The 18,888-nt window shown below is 47.0% G+C and overlaps 1 protein-coding gene across 1 annotated transcript in view; it reads right to left on the bottom strand.

Annotated features, from left to right (window-relative positions):
• Nucleotides 1–15,975, bottom strand: part of TTC9 (tetratricopeptide repeat domain 9) — a 33,477-nt gene extending 17,502 nt beyond the window's left edge. Inside the window, exon 1 of the mRNA XM_061429286.1 lies at nt 15,359–15,975. Coding sequence (XP_061285270.1) covers nt 15,359–15,785 — 427 coding nt within the window. The 5' untranslated portion in view covers nt 15,786–15,975. The remainder of the gene's footprint in view (nt 1–15,358) is intronic.
• Nucleotides 15,976–18,888: the final 2,913 nt, after the last annotated feature.

Genomic DNA, 18,888 nt, shown 5'->3' with positions numbered 1-18,888 from the left:
GTTCCCAACCTTTTCAGCAGCAGGGACCAGATTCACAGAAGACAATTTTTCCTTGGACTTCGTGGGGTGGGGGTGGGGTTGGGGGGGATGGTTTCGGGATGATTCAAATGCATTACATTTATTGTGCACTTTATTTCTATTATGATTACATCAGTTCCACCTCAGGTCATCAGGCATTAGCGGAGGTTGGGAACCCCTCTGATGGATACTGGAATCTGCTCAAGAGTTGTAATGTCAAAGTCTGAGGTCAGTTCAGCTTTCTGTTGCCTGTCACGTGCTCCTGTTCATGAAGGAAGGAGACTTGGCTGCTACGGCATCTTACCTACGAGTTATCCCCTCCCCAGCCCCCGCCTCTTACATGACTTCATTGTGGCATACACGCAGAGAGGAGTGAGCAGGAGGCAGAAGGTAGGCCAGGATTATTGTTTGCTTCCATTCACACCCTGTCGGGTTAGAAGTGGACTCTGAAAGAACCAGTTGGGCCATTTGGAATGTGATGATGGGTATATACCCAGATAGATTCAGAAGAAACTCATTACCTGAGGTTATCTTTATCTTGTCAGCTCTGGCTAGTACCCGTGTCATGCCCATTGGCAGGAATTCTGAATTAGGATGGGGGAAAAGAATCTCAGAAGCCAAAATGCCATCCTGTACTCTTTTTAGACTTTAAAAAACACCTCTCCTGTTCTGATCATCTCTCCCACCGTTCTTCCATGGCACCAGATATGTTTGGGGATAAGTTAGTTAATAGGCACACATGTAGCAGAAAGAACACTTCTGTGGCTTCTCTGTGGCAGCATTGTACATATTAGCAAAGTGTTGGAAATAACTTATAGATCCGTAGGAGACTGGTTAAATAAATAATGGGGCACTGGTATAAGAACATGACATGGACATTAAAATCATGCTGTAGAAAAACAGATAATTACACTGAGAAATGTTTTTAGTGGAAAACATTGGTGAAAAAACTTGTTAACATTTGTGCAACCCAAACATTGCACAACCAAGTAAAACCCAAATCTTGTGAAAATAAATAAATAAATAAATGTGTGCTTGTGTATCAGGGGAAAGAATTTATACTAACAGGCATCAGAGTTCCTCTTAGGGGAGAAATGATCTTTTTTTAGAATACCCTCATCAACTGTGATTTCATTTTTTTAAAGAAATTACCTCTGCCCATTACGTCTTCAAAGAGAGCAGGGGGAGACCCTGGGAGGATAGACGCGGTGAAGGCTGCTGAAGGGTTTCCTGAGCAGAAAGCACTGACCCTTCGAGAAGTGCCCATCTGGAGAGACCCAGGATCATAAGAGGACCCGAGGCATCATGGCAGAGGAGTGCCTGTAAGCTGGGATTAAAGGGAGGCTCCAAGAAACAGGGCTTCCCAGGTGGCACTAGTGGTAAAGAACCCACCTGCAATGCAGGAGACGTAAGAGACGTGGGTTTGATCCCTGGGTCGGGAAGGTCCCCTGGAGGAGGGCATGGCAACCCACTCCAGTATTCTTGCCTGGAGAATCCCATGGACAGAGGAGCCTGGCAGGCTACAGTCCATGGGTCACAAAGAGTCAGATGTGGCTGAAGCAACTTAGCACGCATGCCAAGAAACACCTGCGAGGGCTTTTATTCCCAGGACCCCTGATCAAGCCCAGGGGCTTTCCTCATCTGACAGTGGAAGGCAGCTCAGTAAGCTGGCTCCAGCACAGGGCACCAGAGGACAGGCAAAGCGGGCACGAGGCTGCTGGCTTAGCACCCTCTCTCCCTCTCCCAGGGGCCTCGACTTCCTCCACAGCCTCCTCTCCCCAGCCCGTCAGTCCCGCTTTCTTGCTTGCGAAGCTCCCCAGGGAACCCAGCAGATCACAGCACGAATCTTCTCTTCCTGGAACATCCTTGCTCTCTGCTCTCAGACTCTGAACTGGTCTGACTTGTGAGAGAGTCCGAGGTTCTTTCTCTGCTAGTTCAGTTCAAAGAATGGGTCAGAGCATCCTGGGGCGGAGGATGGCAAGGGGTGGAGAACAGACACCGTCTATCTGAGGCTTATTTGCCCGCACAATCTCAGGCCAGAGACATGTCTGCCTAGAACCCAGCAGTTTCTAAATGTTACAAGTCAATGGCTTGACTTATACCCTGAGAAAATGGAAGCAGGCACAAACCTTAGGGGTCCCATGGCCCTTGGTCCTGCAGGAGATCAGCTGCCTTTCAGAGGAAGCCTGGTGGATTATTGTTCACCCAGCCTCGTGGGCCCAGGTAGGAAACACCCACACCAAAGGCTCTCGGTTCACATCTTGCTCACCTCCTCTGCCCTGCAGACACTTAAGAGCTGAGACTTGCCCTGATCCCTCTTTTGCTCACTTGCTTCCCATATTCCCCCAGTCTCCTTTGCTGAGTCCTTTGTCCTCCCCTCTTGCACACTTTCCTGCCACAGCACTTACTGGAGTAGGAGTTAGATTTACACATGAAAGAGAAAGTGAAGTCGCTCAGTCGTGTCAGACTCTTTGCAACCCTATGGGCTGTAGCCTACCGGCTCCTTCGTCCACGGGATTTTCCAGGCAAGAATACTGGAGTGGGTTGCCATTTCCTTCTCCAGGAGGTCTTCCCAACCCAGGGATTGAACCCAGGTTTCCCGCATTGTAGGCAGACGCTTTACTGCCTGAGCCACCAGAGAAGCTAGATTTACATATAGCCATCACCTATTAAGCATCAGTTACGTGCTAGGCACTGTAGTGGGCATGCATGCATGTATCCTTTAATTTCAATCATCACAGTCCGATCTGGTGCATATTATTGCTCCCATGCTATAATGGAAACAGAAGCTTGTTAAGATTGGGACTGTACCAAGGTTAATGGAGGAGTAGATGGGAAGTCAGGGGTCAAAGCCAGACCCTCTTATGCTAAGTAAAGTTCCTTTCCATTAGGCCTCCTTGCCCTTAGGTTTTCTGGGGTCTAAGTCTGTGCCTGCCTGTTTCTCTGTGCTTCTCTGCTTCCTCTCTTCACCCCCCTACCCCATTTTCACTGGCACACACAGGGACACAGCCTTTCTCTCCCTGGAGGTGTCAGAGACACAAGTTCCAATGACCAGTTGGCATCTGCAATCTGAGGTTCGGGTCCATTTGAGAAAGGAGCTAAGTTCTGACTCTGCACAAGCAATAGGTCCAGAATCACATCCTGGTCCAGATGTGCTCAGGACCTGGCCGAGACTCCTCAGGGCTCTCCAGTCTTAAGCCAAGGGTAGCAACTCTCTGAGATGCTACAGCTTAGCAACTGTTCCCTGAAACGCTTGGCCCCACCACTCCCAGCTCATTTCTTAAAAGCCTTTTACTGGCTCCAACAGAACTTCCTGGTCTAATGTAGCTAGTTTTGCCAGATTTCCTAGGGTGAATGATGGCCTGCTAAGAATCAAAGTCTGAATTTTGGAATAATCTGAGAAGATCTAGCAGCAATAGGTAATATCTGGTGCCATCACTTTAGATTCCAGCACCCAGGTAATATTTTAAAGAGGCTTCCAACCCCACTCTCGTTCCTCTTGGAGACCCTCTGTCTGACTCTCACTCTGCAAGACTGTGGGTTCCTTTATTTTGGTTTACCTTCATATTTGCAAGGTTACCTTGGAAATCTTGGTTGAGATCTCTCATGCCTATTTGTCAGCACCTATCAGTAAACTAGAACAAAAGGGAGCTTGTTTCCTGTTTCCTTTCTAAATCTGCTTGCTTCCAGAAGAGAGAGAGGCTAGAGGAGGGTGGGGGTGGGGTGGGGACACTAGACAGTTTTCAAAATCCTAGACGGCTCAACACTTCCGAAACGGGACTTGGAGGGCATCTGACCCAACACCTTGCTGTTTACATATGAGGAAACTGAGGCTCGGAGTGATGTGACCTTTCCAAAATCACAGTGCAAGTGAGCAGCAGAGTCTAGATGAGAACCCTGCTCCCACAACCCCGTGCCATGTTCTGTGGAGAACACAGTGGGTTTGAGATTTAACAGCCATGGCAAGCATCCAATAAGGATCTGATGAGCCAGTGAGCTTCCTTCCGGGTGCTGTTTCTGAGCTACTGACAGGGCAGGATTTCCTAGACTCAGGGGCCGAAAAGAATCTTGGTCATGGACCACCGATACGGTCCCTTCCTCTACACCAGAGGCACATCACAACTGCTCAGGACCAGTCTGTATCACAAGCTCTGACTCAACTTTCTTCCCTATCTCACCAGCAGATTCACACCATCACTCATGTGCTACCATCCCCCTGCTGTGGGGGTACCATGCTGCCAGGACCTAGCCCTGTGTGTGCTTTGGGGTGATGGGCACTGCAGAAAGGATAAGTCATAAGATGGGATAATAAGAGAAAGTTTGGGGCTTGGGATAATTTTGCTTGACATCTTATGTGTCACATTCTGACATGATTAGACAAGACTCAGGTAATATCCAGAACAGCATTAAAAATTACGTGAATAAGGTGGGCTTTTTTTAGGGGGAAAATAAAAGAAGCAAAACTATGCATAATCTTTCCACACAGATAATCCTGTCATCGTTTTTCGTTAAAAATAAAAATAATAATGCATATACTTAGAAAAGTCATACACTATAGAAAGATTTAGAAGAAAAAGTTAAAAAAGGAACACAGAGGAACCTTAAATGCATATGACTAAGTGAAAGAAATTAGACTGCAAAGGCTACACACTGTACGATTCCAACTATAGGACATTCTGGAAAAAGCAAACGATGGAGCCAGTAAAAAGGTCAGTGGCTGCCAGGGGCTGGGGTGGGCTAAGAGATGACGAGGAAGCACACAGAGGATGTTAAGGGCAGGGAAAGCACTCTGTATGGCACCACAGTGACATGGACATTTCATCATACACTTGTCTAAGTCCACAGAATGTACAACAGGAGAGAGAACCTCGAAGTAAACCATGGACTTTTGGTGATCGTTCTGGGTCAATACAGATTATTGTAAGAAACATACCACTCCAGGGCAGGCTAGGCATATATGGGAGCAGGCAGTATACGAGAAATCTCCGTTCTTTACCTTCAGTTTTGCTATAAATTTTTAGGGTTAGTCGCGCAGTCATGTGCGACTCTTTGCAACCCCATGGATTGCAGCCTGTCAGGCTCCTCTGTCCGTGGGATTCTCCAGGCAAGAATACTGGAGTGGGTTGCCATTCCCTTCTCCAGGTCTATAAACCTTTAATTGCTCTAAAAACAATGAAGTCGTAATCATCAAAAAGAAAAGGAAAAATGTCCAGTTCTGTATTCAAACGAACAGCTTCACTTGCATAATTTCAGATAATCTTCTTGAAAGCAAATACTGTACTAGTGTATATGCTGATGCTAGTTTATACTTTTTAAACACTGTTCTGCATTCTGCCTTTTTTCAAAAAAGATTTTTATTTATTTATTTTTGGCTGAGCTGGGTCTTCGCTGCTGCATACAGGCTTTTGCTGGTTGTGGTGCGTGGGCTTCTCTTTGCAGTGGCTTCTCCGGCGACAGAGCACAGGCCCTAGGCGTGCAGGCTTCAACAGCTGCAGCAGGTGGGCTCAGTAGTTCTGTGTCTGGGCTCAGCAGTTGCAGCTCGTGGGCTCTGGGGCACTGGCTCCGTAGTTGTGGTCCATGGGCTTAGTTGCTCCGTGGGATGTGGAATCATCTCGGGCCAGGGATCAAACCCGTGTCCCCTGCATTGGGAGATGGATTCCTAACCACTAGACCACCAGGGAAACCCCTGCCTTTTCACATAATGATAGATTTTGGAGACTGGTTCCTATCCATCCACACAGATCTCTCCCATTCTGGGTAATGGCCACCCAGTTCAGAAAGAATGGAGAATTATTCTTTGCAGAGCGGGAAAGGACCTCCGAGATTCTGGACTCCAACCCTCGGACGTCAGAAAACTTGAGGCAAGATCCTTTGATTCCAGGCAGCTGACCAATGAGAGACAGAACTTGCTGTCTGTATCACTCCATCAAGTCACACTTCTGCTGTGTTCTCGATGGGGACATCTGAAGACAAGTGGGGGAACTTGGCCTGCAAAGAATGTCCGTCACATTCTTCTCATCAGAAATACTTTTGCTTTATTAGCAAGTGCTTTTCTTTTTGTGGATGACCTGCATTTGGGGAATCATTTGAGTGTGTGTGTTTGAAACCAAATGGGATAGATACTGAATGTAGAAACCATGCATCAAGAGACTTTTCCTAGTATCTACTAGGGATACTTGGAGAAGGCAATGGCACCCCACTCCAGTACTCTTGCCTGGAAAATCCCATGGACGGAGGAGCCTGGTAGGCTGCAGACCATGGGGTCGAGAAGAGTCGGACATGACTGAGTGACTTCACTTTCACTTTTCCCTTTCATGCATTGGAGAAGGAAATGGCAGCCCACTCCAGTGCTCTTGCCTGGAGAATCCCACGGACAGGGAGCCTGGTGGGCCGCCGTCTATGGGGTCGCACAGAGTCGGACACGACTGAAGCGACTTAGCAGCAGCAGCAGCAACTAGGGATACTATTCAAGGATCCCTTTGAAAATTGTTAGAATTAGTGGGAATTTCCTTCACTGGGCAGTTCCCACTCCTTATTTCTTTTTATTTTATGTCTATCTGTTATTTACTTGGCTGCACCAGGTCTTCACTGTGGCATGTGGGATCCAGTTCCCTGACCAGGGATCAAGCCCGGGTCCCCTGGCATTGGGAGCATGGAGTCTTAGACACTGGACCACCATGGTATTCCCCCCACTTCTTTTTTTAAAAAATAATTTTATTTATTTATTTTTGACTGTACGGGGGTCTTCATTCCTGTGTGGGCTTTTCTCTAGTTGCAGAGAGCAGGGGATACTCTCCATTTGTGTTGCACAGGTTTCTCACTGTGGTGGAGGCTTCTCTTGGTGCAGAGCATGGGTTCTAGAGCACGTGGGCTTCAGTAGTTGTGGCACATGGGCTCATTCACTGTGGCTCCCAGGCTCTCGAACACAGGCTCAACAGCTGTGGTGCCTGGGCCCAGTTGCTCCACCGCACGTGGGACTGTCCCAGACCAGGGGTCGAACCCGTGTCTCCCGTATTAGCAGGTGAGCTCTCCACCACTGAGCCACCAGGGAAGCCCCCCACTTCTTTTTTCTATTCTTTTGTCTTTCTCCTAAACACCCCCATTGACTTCAAAGGCTAACTTATACTTCAATACTTTATAGTTTATAAAGTACATTCATACATTATCTTCTTGCTTCTCATCCTTACCCTGTGAGTTAAGCCGGCATGATTATACCCATTTAGCAAGTGAGGAAACTCAAGACTAGAGGTCTTGTGACCAGATTAAGTTCACGTATGTAGTGAATGTGCCACCAGCTGTCACATGAGTCTCCTTCAGTTCCCGTCCCACTATACACAGAGCCAACTGGACTGCTTACTGCTGGGTTTGGGGGAGGGGTTGTTTTCGTTTCTTGGGACACGAGGTTTTGGCTCCCAAAGTTAGAACTTATCAGTCAGTCACAAAAACACAAACTTAAAAATAAATACTACTTTAGAGGATGTTAGGAGAGCAAATGTTCCATGCCACGCAGAATAATATTGTGTCCAATCTCATTTAGCACTTAAACCGGAACATATTTTTAAATGATGGGATCATTACTCTCATGACATTAAAACTGACCGGGTCTGCAATAATGCACTTGGACAAGTCCAGATGTTCCTCTTCTAGTGGGTCATTTTCCTTATTGTATCCACAAAACTGATCACTGAAAAAGTAATGGCTGAAATGAATTCCTACTCTTAACAGATCCACTTAAATTTCTCAAGACCTCTTAACTAGAATTTACATACTCTGGATAGAGGGGCATAATACGGTTCATTAGAAATTGTGACTCATCAGATTCTTATTCCTCTCTGTCCATATAAATTCAAGTCTCCTTCCTAGTGACATAGAACCTGGTGCAGAGTACAGGACACTTTCCCCTTAACCACCCAGGATGGTCATGAAATGGGAATCCTAAACATACAAAGCACATCACGGTAAAAAAAAAAAAAAAAGTAGTGACTTTTTTTTCATTAAAATAAAAAAAGGAATAACTTACAGAAGACAAAACTGGAGGATGGGCAAGCGAGTTGCCCTAAAAATGTCAAGGGTTTCCCCTGTTACACTGATGAGATGTATTCTGTGTTGCTTCAAAAGGTAGATAGACTACGAATGGATCGACAGAAATTTCAAGGAGGCAAATTTTTGTACCTAAGAAAGAAACTTCTAAAGATGGAGGGTGTGGGGTGAGTGTTTAAAATCATAGGCTTTCAAATTAGGGACCTGGCAGATGAGAAATTCCAGTTTGCCATATACAACTATGTGACCATGGGCAAGGGACTTAACTGTTCTGAGCTTGGATTTTCTGTCTCACAAGTTACATAGGTATATATGTAAGTTCAGTGACCTTGTCTGCGTACCCAGCTCTCAAGCCCAGGGTCTAGCGCCTATTAGTTGCTCAATTAACATTAATTAATATTAAGGATTGAATTTCTTGGATCCTTAATATGAGACAAATGCTGGGATGAGCATTTTCATTCCTTTCAAACACATTCATGGAAAATCTACTGGATGCCAGAAACTGGGCCCGTCACGGTAGTCTTTACTGCCATCGTTGTGACTGTCATTATCATTGTAGCTGTTGTTTTGTGGTGGTGGTTGCTAAATAAGTCACTTTAGGTAGTGGTGAGTATCCCTATTTTTGGAAGTGTCTAAAGCTCATGTTGATGACAAGGTGGTGATGTTGACAAGGAAATTCACACACCACAGTAAGGGTCATATCCAAATCTGAAATCATAATTCTGATTTTACATAACACTCAAGCTAGCTAGTTAGCACTTCCTTAGCACTTTCATTTTTTACACATGGACACACTGTGGAAGGGAAACCTTTGCTCCACAGTCTTCCTCTGTGTAATGTTGTCTGTAATTTGAGTGCTGTTTTAAACTCCTTTTGGCTGAACAAGAAGAGAAGGTCCACTTGGATACATTTCTTCTTTTTTTTTTTTTCACTTGGATACATTTCAACCCAAGACTTTTCTGATTCAAGTCAACTCTCCTTGGCACTACACATCACATTCTGCTTCCTTTTTTTTTTTAATTGAAATATAGTTGATTTACAAATGTTATGTTAGTTTCAGGTATATGACAAAGTGATTCATATATATATATATATATATATATTATAATTTTTCAGTATAGTTTATTATAAAATTTGGGAACTGTTGGTTTTGAGTCCTACCAGACATGGCATCATTTCGTTGCTGATATGAAAATGTGTATGTATGCATAAAAGGAAGATAATGAGCTTTACCCTGATAATAATAATTTCAAGGCAATATGAAATCCATGAGGAAGACTGTATGTGCCTGCTAAGTGGCATCAGTCATGTTCTACTCTTTGCGACCATACGGACTGTAGTCTGCCAGAGCTTCTCTGTCCATGGGATTCTCCAGGCAAGAATACTGGAGTGAGTTGTCATGCCCTCCTCCAGGGGATCCTCCCAACACAGGGGTCAAACCCACGTCTCTTTCATCTCCTGCATTGGCAGGCATATTTTTTACCACTAGCACCACATGGGAAGCCCATAAACACTTTTAATTATATGTAGTATTATCTTTGGCCTTTTTTTTTTTAAAGTACCTTCCCCACTGACACACATATCTCATACCGCATGGCTTGCAGAATCTTACTTTCCCAACCAGGGATGGAACGTTGGTCCTTGGCAGTGAGAACACCACATACTAAGCACTGGACAGCCAGGGAATTCCCTTAGCTTTGGCTTTTTAAATATCTGGTACATTGTCCATGCTAGAGCCGTGGCTGCTGCTATGTGATTGGGAATTGACCACAGTATCATCTTAGTGACAATCTGGTCCCAGCATGGACATCTGATTTCCCAAAGCCAAATATCTGGAAATTAGGAAATTGCTGGTTGGTTGGGTGAAACACTGTGTTTTCATCCTAGTTGTATGCAGGAGGTACAACCTGGTGATGAAAGAAAACAGCTGGCAGGAGAGAATGTTCCATCTCACAGGTCACTCCCAACCTGTGAAGCTCTGGGAACAGTTTCTGGCTGCTCTACATCTTGGCCCTCCTGTCCACCCTGCAGCAAGTCCCTGTGACTTGGATGGGGCACTCCCCTGCATTTTGGCTATAGGGACTCTTACTTCCAGATGTCCTAGAGAGTCGCTGGCTATGAGCCATCCAACTCACTACTTAGTTTCGTAGGGAAACTAAGGAACTTCAGAATCCACTTCAGAAACTCAGCCTGAAGTCTACATTTGGCATATTCTTTTCTTGAAAGCATTCTACAAGTTTAAATTCTCATATTCTTTCTTGGAAGATGATCTTCAAAGTCATGTTTACAGGCTTAAGATTTATTGGTCAAGGGGCTGCCCGAGGACCAGCCTTGGGTCAACAATGGCTTGGCGGGTCAAGCTCTCCCATCCAGATGGCAAGATCTTGGCTGAGCATCTTAACATGAAACCTCTCTCTTCTTTCCCCTTCCTTTGCCAGTTCTTATCCCAACAACTCATCTTCTGGTTACCCGGTTACTGCTTGTCTCTAGCTCTTGACCTCTTTTAACAACTGATTCTTGCATTCTTAATTTATCCATCTTCATGCTCAGTCCTCTGGTTCCCACACCGATTTCTGTCAGGTACCTTTTGTCTTAGAATCTGCCTCAGAGTCTGTATCTAGTTTTGTCCACCTTAGATGCATGTGCTCAATCATCTACTGGTGTCCCATTGTGGGGTGGCTTCAAGGGTACAGTCACACAGGACCCATGTTCAGAAGTTCCTTGTATTTGATTTAATGCTCTGCTGTTGACTTCTTGAAATTCTTATTTTATCTTTGAAACTATGTTTTGGAAGGCTTCCCTGGTGTCTCAGAGGGTAAAGTGTCTGCCTGCAATGCCAGAGACCTGGGTTTGATTCCCGGGTCGGGAAGATCCCCCGGAGAAGGAAATGGCAATTCACACCGGTACTCTTGCCTGGAAAATCCCATGGACGGAGAAGCCTGGTGGGCTACAGTCCACGGGGTTGCAAAGACTGAGCACCTTCACTTTCTTTCTTTCTTTTGTAAGTGAAGCCCAATGGGATAATGGAGCATGAACATGATCAGAAGAGAGGCACAAACACTCTTTGCAACCCCATGTAGTACCTAGCATTCACAGTGCCCCATAAGCATACAGTGGTTCCATGATAAAGGGGAGTTCAGCAAACATAAGGTAAGGGTGCTTGGTCTATAACCAGGTAAGCACCTACACTGACAGCCCAAAGAGGCCAGGCTTTCCATTCAACCCAGAAATTGCTTCAAATGCAGAAAGGAAGCAACAGTGTTCTACGAAACACAAATAACCTAAAACCCCAGCATATCCTTTCTTGCTTAAGTTACTTCCCTGTGCTAGCCAACCACTTAGGCTGAAAATGATGACAGAGAAGGAAAGATTTGGGTGGGAGTAAGGAATAGCTCCCTTTCCTTTCCTTACTCATCAGAAAGGCAAGATTGGTAAAGAGGGCACAAAAAAAGTATGCATATAAAAAGTGAAATAAAAGCAGTTGAGTTCATTTTGTCAGCATTTTCACAGTTCCAGCAGGAATAAAGTACATATGCACGTACCAACTGCAAAATGTGAACTGTGGAACTTAGGTGATTTCACATCCCAGTGAAGTGCTCTTGTATTTCCACTTAAAACTGGCACTGCACACTATAAAGATGAATGGCTAATTCACGCCAAGCCTTTAAAATTATCATTTTCTAATAATGACATTAAATAGCAGATAAAAACACCAAGTCGAGAGAGATCATGAAAGGGGAAAAGCTTTATTTTTTAAGACCTTTAAGGACAATTTTCTTCCGCTTTTTGAAGAAGGAGCCCACATTTTCATTTTCCATTGGGCCCCACAAATTATGTAGCTGGCTCTGGTTCTATGGCTTGAAGATAAAACAAGTACTGATAAAACTGACTCTCATCCAGGTTTTTCAGGTGTGACTTATTTAGGCCGTGTCATTCCCCTCTCCTGGGTCTTTTAATTCAATAGAAATTACCTGTCCTTTGGTAAAACAAATAAAACCCCTCCCAAACATAGCTCTAAATGGATAGGAAGATGGATATAAAATAATGTGGTAGGGACTTATACAAAGCCACAGGGTATGCCAGGAATAGGGGCCTAAGCTGACTCTCATCTAGCCTTCAGATTCAATGCCATGGCCTGCCAGCACTCATCTCCACTGTGGGCATCTGAGTCCTGAACATCATTTGAAAATACCCACAAAGTCATGCATTACAACCTTTTGATCACATCCCAGCTGGGGCCCTCACAATCCCACAGGAACAGATGTAAAGCAAAAGGCTCTGTCCTTCAAGAGGTTTTGCACAGACCATTCCAAGGCCCCAGGGGAGCCCTGTGTCTTGTTCGAGGTCAATGGGAGTCGATCAGTTGGCCAGTATATGCCTCTTTTGTAGCCTTGGTAAGAATTACATGTCTACATCTCCCTTGGCAGGTCAGAATATCTTTTCTAATCATTGTATCAAAATCATTAGAAATTCTGAAGGAAGAAGATGCTGCCTATCTTTTCCCTTGAATTTCTTAGAGAATAAGACATGTACAATCAAATCGAGAAGACTTGCACCACTGGCCAGATCCCTACTAATCAGAAAGAAACTCTAAGCCAGAACAGACCACAACCATAGGCACCTTGCAAATTGCCTGCATACCCTTCAAATGGTCACTTCAAGTCATCTAAATGGATTTTTCGGTGAATATCTCTTAGCAGATTCTAACTGCCCACTTGCTGTTCTCTTGGGGCCTTCCATGCAGAGTACAAGGACCACCTGAACCTAGATTTCCTCCAGAAGCCTCACAACAGTTTTTGTTTGGTGCTGAGATGCCCTTAGCAACACGGCCTAATCCTCCAGGTATTTCTGAGCTAGTCCATGTTGCTTCTAAACCCCAAAGCTCTTCCTCTATGCACAGCTGTGTAGAAGGACAGATTCTTGAGAGGACCAACATCTTCAGACTGTTCCTACCTGGAGCCCACTGGGTTGCTCAGCCAGCACTGCAGCCCGGATGGAAGGGCCAGTTGCCTTTTTGCCAGAACAAACTTGCAGTTGCTATCTCTTCCCTTCAATCAGGCACAGGGGGAAAGATTATCTTACAGGCCACACTGCATTGTTCTGGTCTTAACAACAATAATAGGGACCATATTTCTTCCTCTTTCCATCAAATGATCATTGTAAACACGTATTTAAAATTTTTAGGTTGCCCTTGAAAATAATCTTCACAAAAAGATTTCAGTGAAGTGTAAAAAATGCTCTGATAGATACAATGGCGACTGGGCGTAAAAACAGGACGCAGGAGGTCCTTCACTTTGTAAACAGTTTACATTTAAGTAAAGAAAAAGATAGAGGAAGGAAATATATCACAATGGATTTCTTTAGGTTGCTGTGACCATAGGTAATTTTGCATTTTCTAAAAGAAAATACATTCGATAGGCATGCATTACTTTTGCAATCCATAAATTATGAATATTAATAAGTGGTGAGCACTGGAACAAGCAGCAGAAGGGGAAATCTGCCGTTGCTACTTTCCATTCTCTCACCACTAAAGTTTTCCAGGAGTGTGTGTGGGGGGGGTGGGCGTGGAAGTGGAGGAACTGTCCAGATCTTAGCCCCACCCACTGGGCTGGCCTGACCAAGGAAGACACAGCTTCAGTTTCACCATGGAAATGTAACCACTTTGGGGTAGAAGGTAGGCTGTGCTAGCCATAGGCTGGCAGCCAATAGCATGGGGTGAGGGGCAACCCTAGAATGCCCATGGAAAATACTAAATAGAAGACTCTACTGCCAGTCTGAAATCACTACATTAGTGATTTCTCCACCCATGGCCACTCTGCCCTTTACATTCATCAGGCAGTAGTGAACATGCCAGAGACTTGCAGGAAAGGAAGGGAATCACGATGTGCCTTGTGATTGACTGAAATACACCTATGCCATATTACTACTACTTTACCTGCTGCAGTTACCAGTAGGACTGCCATCAGCAGCACCATCCCCACCGTCGCTACTACTACTATTATTATTAATCCTTTACGTGTGTAAACTACTTAACGAATTACAAAGTGCCTGGCTCTAAGATGACCCTGGATATGGCCTTATGGAAGCAGAGATAGGCAGGCACTAGAGACATCCAAGGGAACAGAGCGGACTGGCACTTAGAAACAGAGCACAATTATCCACATATATTTTTCATCCCCCAACTGTCTGGCCTCCAGACAAATCCATCTCCAGCCACACCCATTCTCCTCACCTAACTCTGCGCCAAGTGTCCAGAGCTAAAGAGTTTGGGCAACTTCAAGGGTTAGGGACCAGGAGTGAGGGCCTTTAATTTGATTAGAGGAGGTGGGTCATTCCCAAATCCCACCAGATGAGGTGGGAGAAGACCAAAGACTGCTTTTCAAATATAAGGCCTCTGCCAACCTCTTCCACCTTCTCTCAGGAAGGCCCTGGAATGACCCAGACTCCTCCGTTTTTAGAGACTTTAAAATTTCCTGTTAATTTTTAAAAATGCCCGACTTTGACCTTAATCTCCAAAGTGTACTTGGGAATTTCTTATCCCAATAAAAGGACTCCCTTTTCCTCAAAGCCTAGCAGCCAGCTGGTGTGAGAACCAGTGCTACACGGAGTGGGGGGCGGGGTGGGGGGGCGAGAATGTAGCACAGCTCAAGCCCAACCTTGAACTAGTTTCCCTTTGAGATTGCTCTCTTCACCTGGCAACCGAGGCCCCAGCAGAGCTCGGAGAGAAGAAAGTGCATTTTGGAATCCATTTTGCTTGAGATGCTGAAAGCATCGTAGCAAACTGCCCTTTGCCACTGGGGCCAAAGGGACTCGGGCGAGGACTTGACTCTGAGATGCGGTCAGCTGGGGGGAAGGTGAGGGCCAGCTCTGGTGTCAACGATCCCCGAGGCCAGCAGCCACCGGGCATGAGGTGGGTGCGGGTGGCCCACCCCGGGTGCCGCTTCCCGCATTTGGACCCGGGTCCACTGGTGAGCAGTAGTAGCAGCAGTCGCCGCCAGGCCGGCTGGGTCCCCATCTGTCCTTCCCACTATTTATAGGCGAAATTTACGAGGATGCGGGGGAGGAATGCGGGATGACCACGAGTTTCAAAAGGTTTAATCCTAAAAGTCACACTTTTTCCAAAGCGTCCCCCCCTCTTGGGCTTTCCTTCCCGGAGCAGCACGGTCCCCGCGAGGGAGAGCGGGGCGCGGCGCGGTGACCGGAGGACCGAGGCCAGAGAATAGGGACCAGCTCCGGGCTGGAGCCGGGGAGGGCAGAGCAAGGAGGGGCCGGGAGCGCGGCGCGGCGCGGTGCAGCTCACCTGCCAGGCTGTTGTAGCAGTCGATCTCGATGGCTTCCACCGTCTTGCTCTGCTCCTCCGAGAGGCGACCGGGGTTGGGGGCCCCGGCCGGGGAGGCCCCGCGCGAGTCCCGTTCCCGTTCCCCGGCGGCCGGCAGCAGCCCCTTCAGCTCCAGCAACGCCCGGTGGTATTTGCCGATGGCTTCGCGGAATTTCTTATCCTTGTAGCACTGCGCCCCTTGGCTCTTGAACTCGTGCGCGCGCCGGATGAACTCGGCGGGCTCGGCCGCCGCCCCAGCCTGGCCCCGCGCCGGGGTCCCTCCGCCGCCGCCGCCGCCGCCACCGCCGCCGCCCGGGACGCACAGCGGCGGCTGGGGCCGCTGCGCCTCGCCGGCCGCGGGCGGACTCGGGTTCCCCTTGGCTCCGGCCGCCGAGCCCTTCCTCTCCATTCGGCCGCCGCCCGGCGCCGCCGCGCCCTCCCGGGTTTAAACGCGGCGGGCGCCGGCCCCGCGCCTGGAGAGCTCGGCCGCGGCCGTGACACCCCGCGGCGGTCCGTCGTCCCGCACTCCCATTCTCCTCGCCAGCTGCGGGAGGCTGCTCTCTCCTCCTCCTCCTCGGATTGCCTTCCCCTCCTTCCCTCCGCCCTCCCTCCCCCACTCCCGCGCCGCCCGCCCTCCGCCTCGCCCTCCTCCCCTCCCGCAACCTGCGGTCGGCGGCGACCTGGCCCCGGCGCGCTCCGGGGCTAGCGGTGCCGGGGGTCGGGGGCCCGAGGGGCTTGGCGGGGACTGTCGCTGACCCGGAAGAAGCTTGGCTCGCCTGAAGGAGGGGAGGATTAGTGACAAAGACGAGCCCTTTCTTTCCCATTCAATCCAGCCCTCGGAGGCGCGCCTAGTCTGAAAGAGACGCATGGGGGAGGGTGTGTGTGTGTGTGTGTGTGTGTGTGTGTGTGTGTGTGTGTGTGTGTGTGTGTGTGTGTGTGTGTGTGTGTGTGTGTGTGTGTGTGTGTGTGTGTAGGGATGTATTGTGAGTGAATATGTGTGTGTGTATATGTGTAGGGATGTATTGTAGGTGAATGTGTGTGTGTGTAGGGATGTATTGTGAGTGAATGTGTGTGTGTGTAGGGATGTATTGTGAGTGAATGTGTGTGTGTGTAGGGATGTATTGTGAGTGAATGTGTGTGTGTAGGGATGTATTGTGAGTGAGTGTGTGTGTGTGCGTGTGTAGGGATGTACTGTGAGTGTGTGTATGGGGGATATATTGTGTGTGTCAGTGTGTAGGGATGTATTGTCAGTGTGTGTGTGTGTGTGTAGGGGTGTATTGTGAGTGTGTGTGGGGGGGATGTATTGTGAGTGTGTGCGTGTGTAGGGATGTATTGTCAGTGTGTGTGTGTGGGTATGTGTGTAGGGATGTATTATGAGTGTGTGTGCATGTGTAGGGATGTATTGTGTGTGTGTGCATGTGTAGGGATGTATTGTGAGTGTGTGTGTGTGTGTAGGGATGTATTGTCAGTGTGTGTGTGTGTGTATATGTGTGTGTAGGGATGTATCATGAGTGTGTGTGTGCATGTGTAGGGATGTATTGTGAGTGTGTGTGTAGGGATGTACTGTGAGTGTGTGGGGGGATATATTGTGAGTGTGTGTGTGTGTAGGGATGTATTGTCTGTGTGTGTGTATGTGTGTAGGGATGTATCATAAGCGTGTGTAGAGATGTATTATAAGTGTGTGTGCGTGTGTAGGAATGTATTCAGTGTGTGTGTGCATGAGTAGGGATGTATTGTGAGTGTGTGTGTAGGGATGTACTGTGAGTGTGGGGGGGATATATTGTGAGTGTGTGTGTGTGTGTGTGTGTGTAGGGATGTCTTGTCAGTGTGTGTGTGTGTGTATGTGTGTAGGGATGTATCATGAGTTTGTGCAGGGATGTATTATGAGTGTGTGTGTGTGTATGTGTTTGTAGGGATGGGGGACACATGCAGACTCACTCTCAACAGATTTCTTAAAAACTAAAAGGACAGGTGCGGCGGGAAGCAGGGACATAGGCACAAGCTGCAGCTCCTGGTTCTCTGCAGTAAGAACCAGGAGCTGTGTTAATATTTTCATGTTAATAATTTTACGGTGGCAAGGCCTGTTTTTTTGTGGGTGCAGGTTGTCACTGAGATGTGTCTCCATGTGTGGCTGCCCAGGCGCCCAGAACATAGTGGGCACTTCACCCTGCAGGCGTTGTATATTCTGAGAGCCGCCATGTGCTGACACCTGGGTGTGCAGGCAGCTGTGCAGAATGAATCACGGACATCAGAGATGGAAAACACCTGTTGCTGTTGGTCATCAAGGCTGGGCACGTGTCCTACTGTCCACTTGCAGGACAGCTCTGCCCCGCCTCGGAAGGTTCCATCCCTTACTTCATTCATTCTTTCAGACTGCCCTGGCTGTCTGCTGGGGATGTGCTGAGGTCAAGGGGCAAAGATAGTCCAGGAAGGGACTATCCTGCTCTCTAACTAACTCCCAGTCTACTGGAGGAGATAGACCACCCACCCATATACTCACTCTGCCAGGTAGAAATTGGTAAATGTCGCCAGAAGGAAAAGAAAGTCCTATGGAGCCCCAAGGAAGGGAAGCTTTGTGCAGGAAACATTTGAGGCCTTGAAGGATGGGTAAGATCTGATCCTGAGGAAATATAAGAAAATGTCATCTCAACCAGAGTGAGGAAACAGCAGAGGTCCTGATGTTCGGAATCTTGGGGATGTTTACAGCATTAGTGGTTTGAGTTTAATGGTCTAAACAGAAGTAACTGAAAATGATTGGGTTAGATTATGGAAGCATTTGAAGGGGTTGCATATGATTTTGCAAACGGAGGAGAAGGGTGGCCTGTTTTTTTAGTGCTCCTGCCTCCTTTATGATGCTGAGAAAAAGATGTATGTATTTTACATCATTGGTTTTTGAAGCACGGTTTCCAGACCTGCAGCATCAGTGTCACCTGGAAAATAGGAGATGGCGTTTCCAGGGTCCCACTCCAGGCCTGCTAAAATCAGAAACTCTACGCATGGGATCCAGCAGTCTGTATTTTGACCCCCACTGCCACCTTGATTCCGATGCACAGTCAAGTTTGAAGACTCCGGCTCCAAAACCTAACTACTCAAAGTGGAGGCCTTGGGCCAGTAGCATCCGCATCACTTTGGAGCCTGTTAGAGATGAAGAATCTGCAAAATCCAAGATCTGCTGACCCAGATCTATCCTCAAGATCACCAGATGATTCATATGCTTATTAAGAGTGTGAAAAACCCTGCTCTGGAGGATTTGCAAAGTACAGAAATGTACAAAGAAACCCCCCCACTCTATACTGTCACCCAGGTATATTCTTTGTTAATATTTAGATATAATTCCTCTCTGTTTTTTTCTAAGCATCTATATTTGTACAAAGTGCTCTTTTAACAAACATGAGTGGTATGGGATGATATATACAGTTTCCTGCTCTTTTTACTTTACGTTTTATGTAATTAAATAGCTTTTTAAAGTCTTGTTTTTAATGGTTTCACAATATTCTTTTTGTGTTTGTAGC

The sequence above is a fragment of the Bos javanicus genome, chromosome 10 (genome assembly GCF_032452875.1).
Source record: "Bos javanicus breed banteng chromosome 10, ARS-OSU_banteng_1.0, whole genome shotgun sequence".
Classification (NCBI taxonomy): domain Eukaryota; kingdom Metazoa; phylum Chordata; class Mammalia; order Artiodactyla; family Bovidae; genus Bos; species Bos javanicus.
The sequence above is the reverse complement of the archived record's forward strand: the minus strand, read 5'-3'. Positions and strand labels throughout refer to the sequence as shown.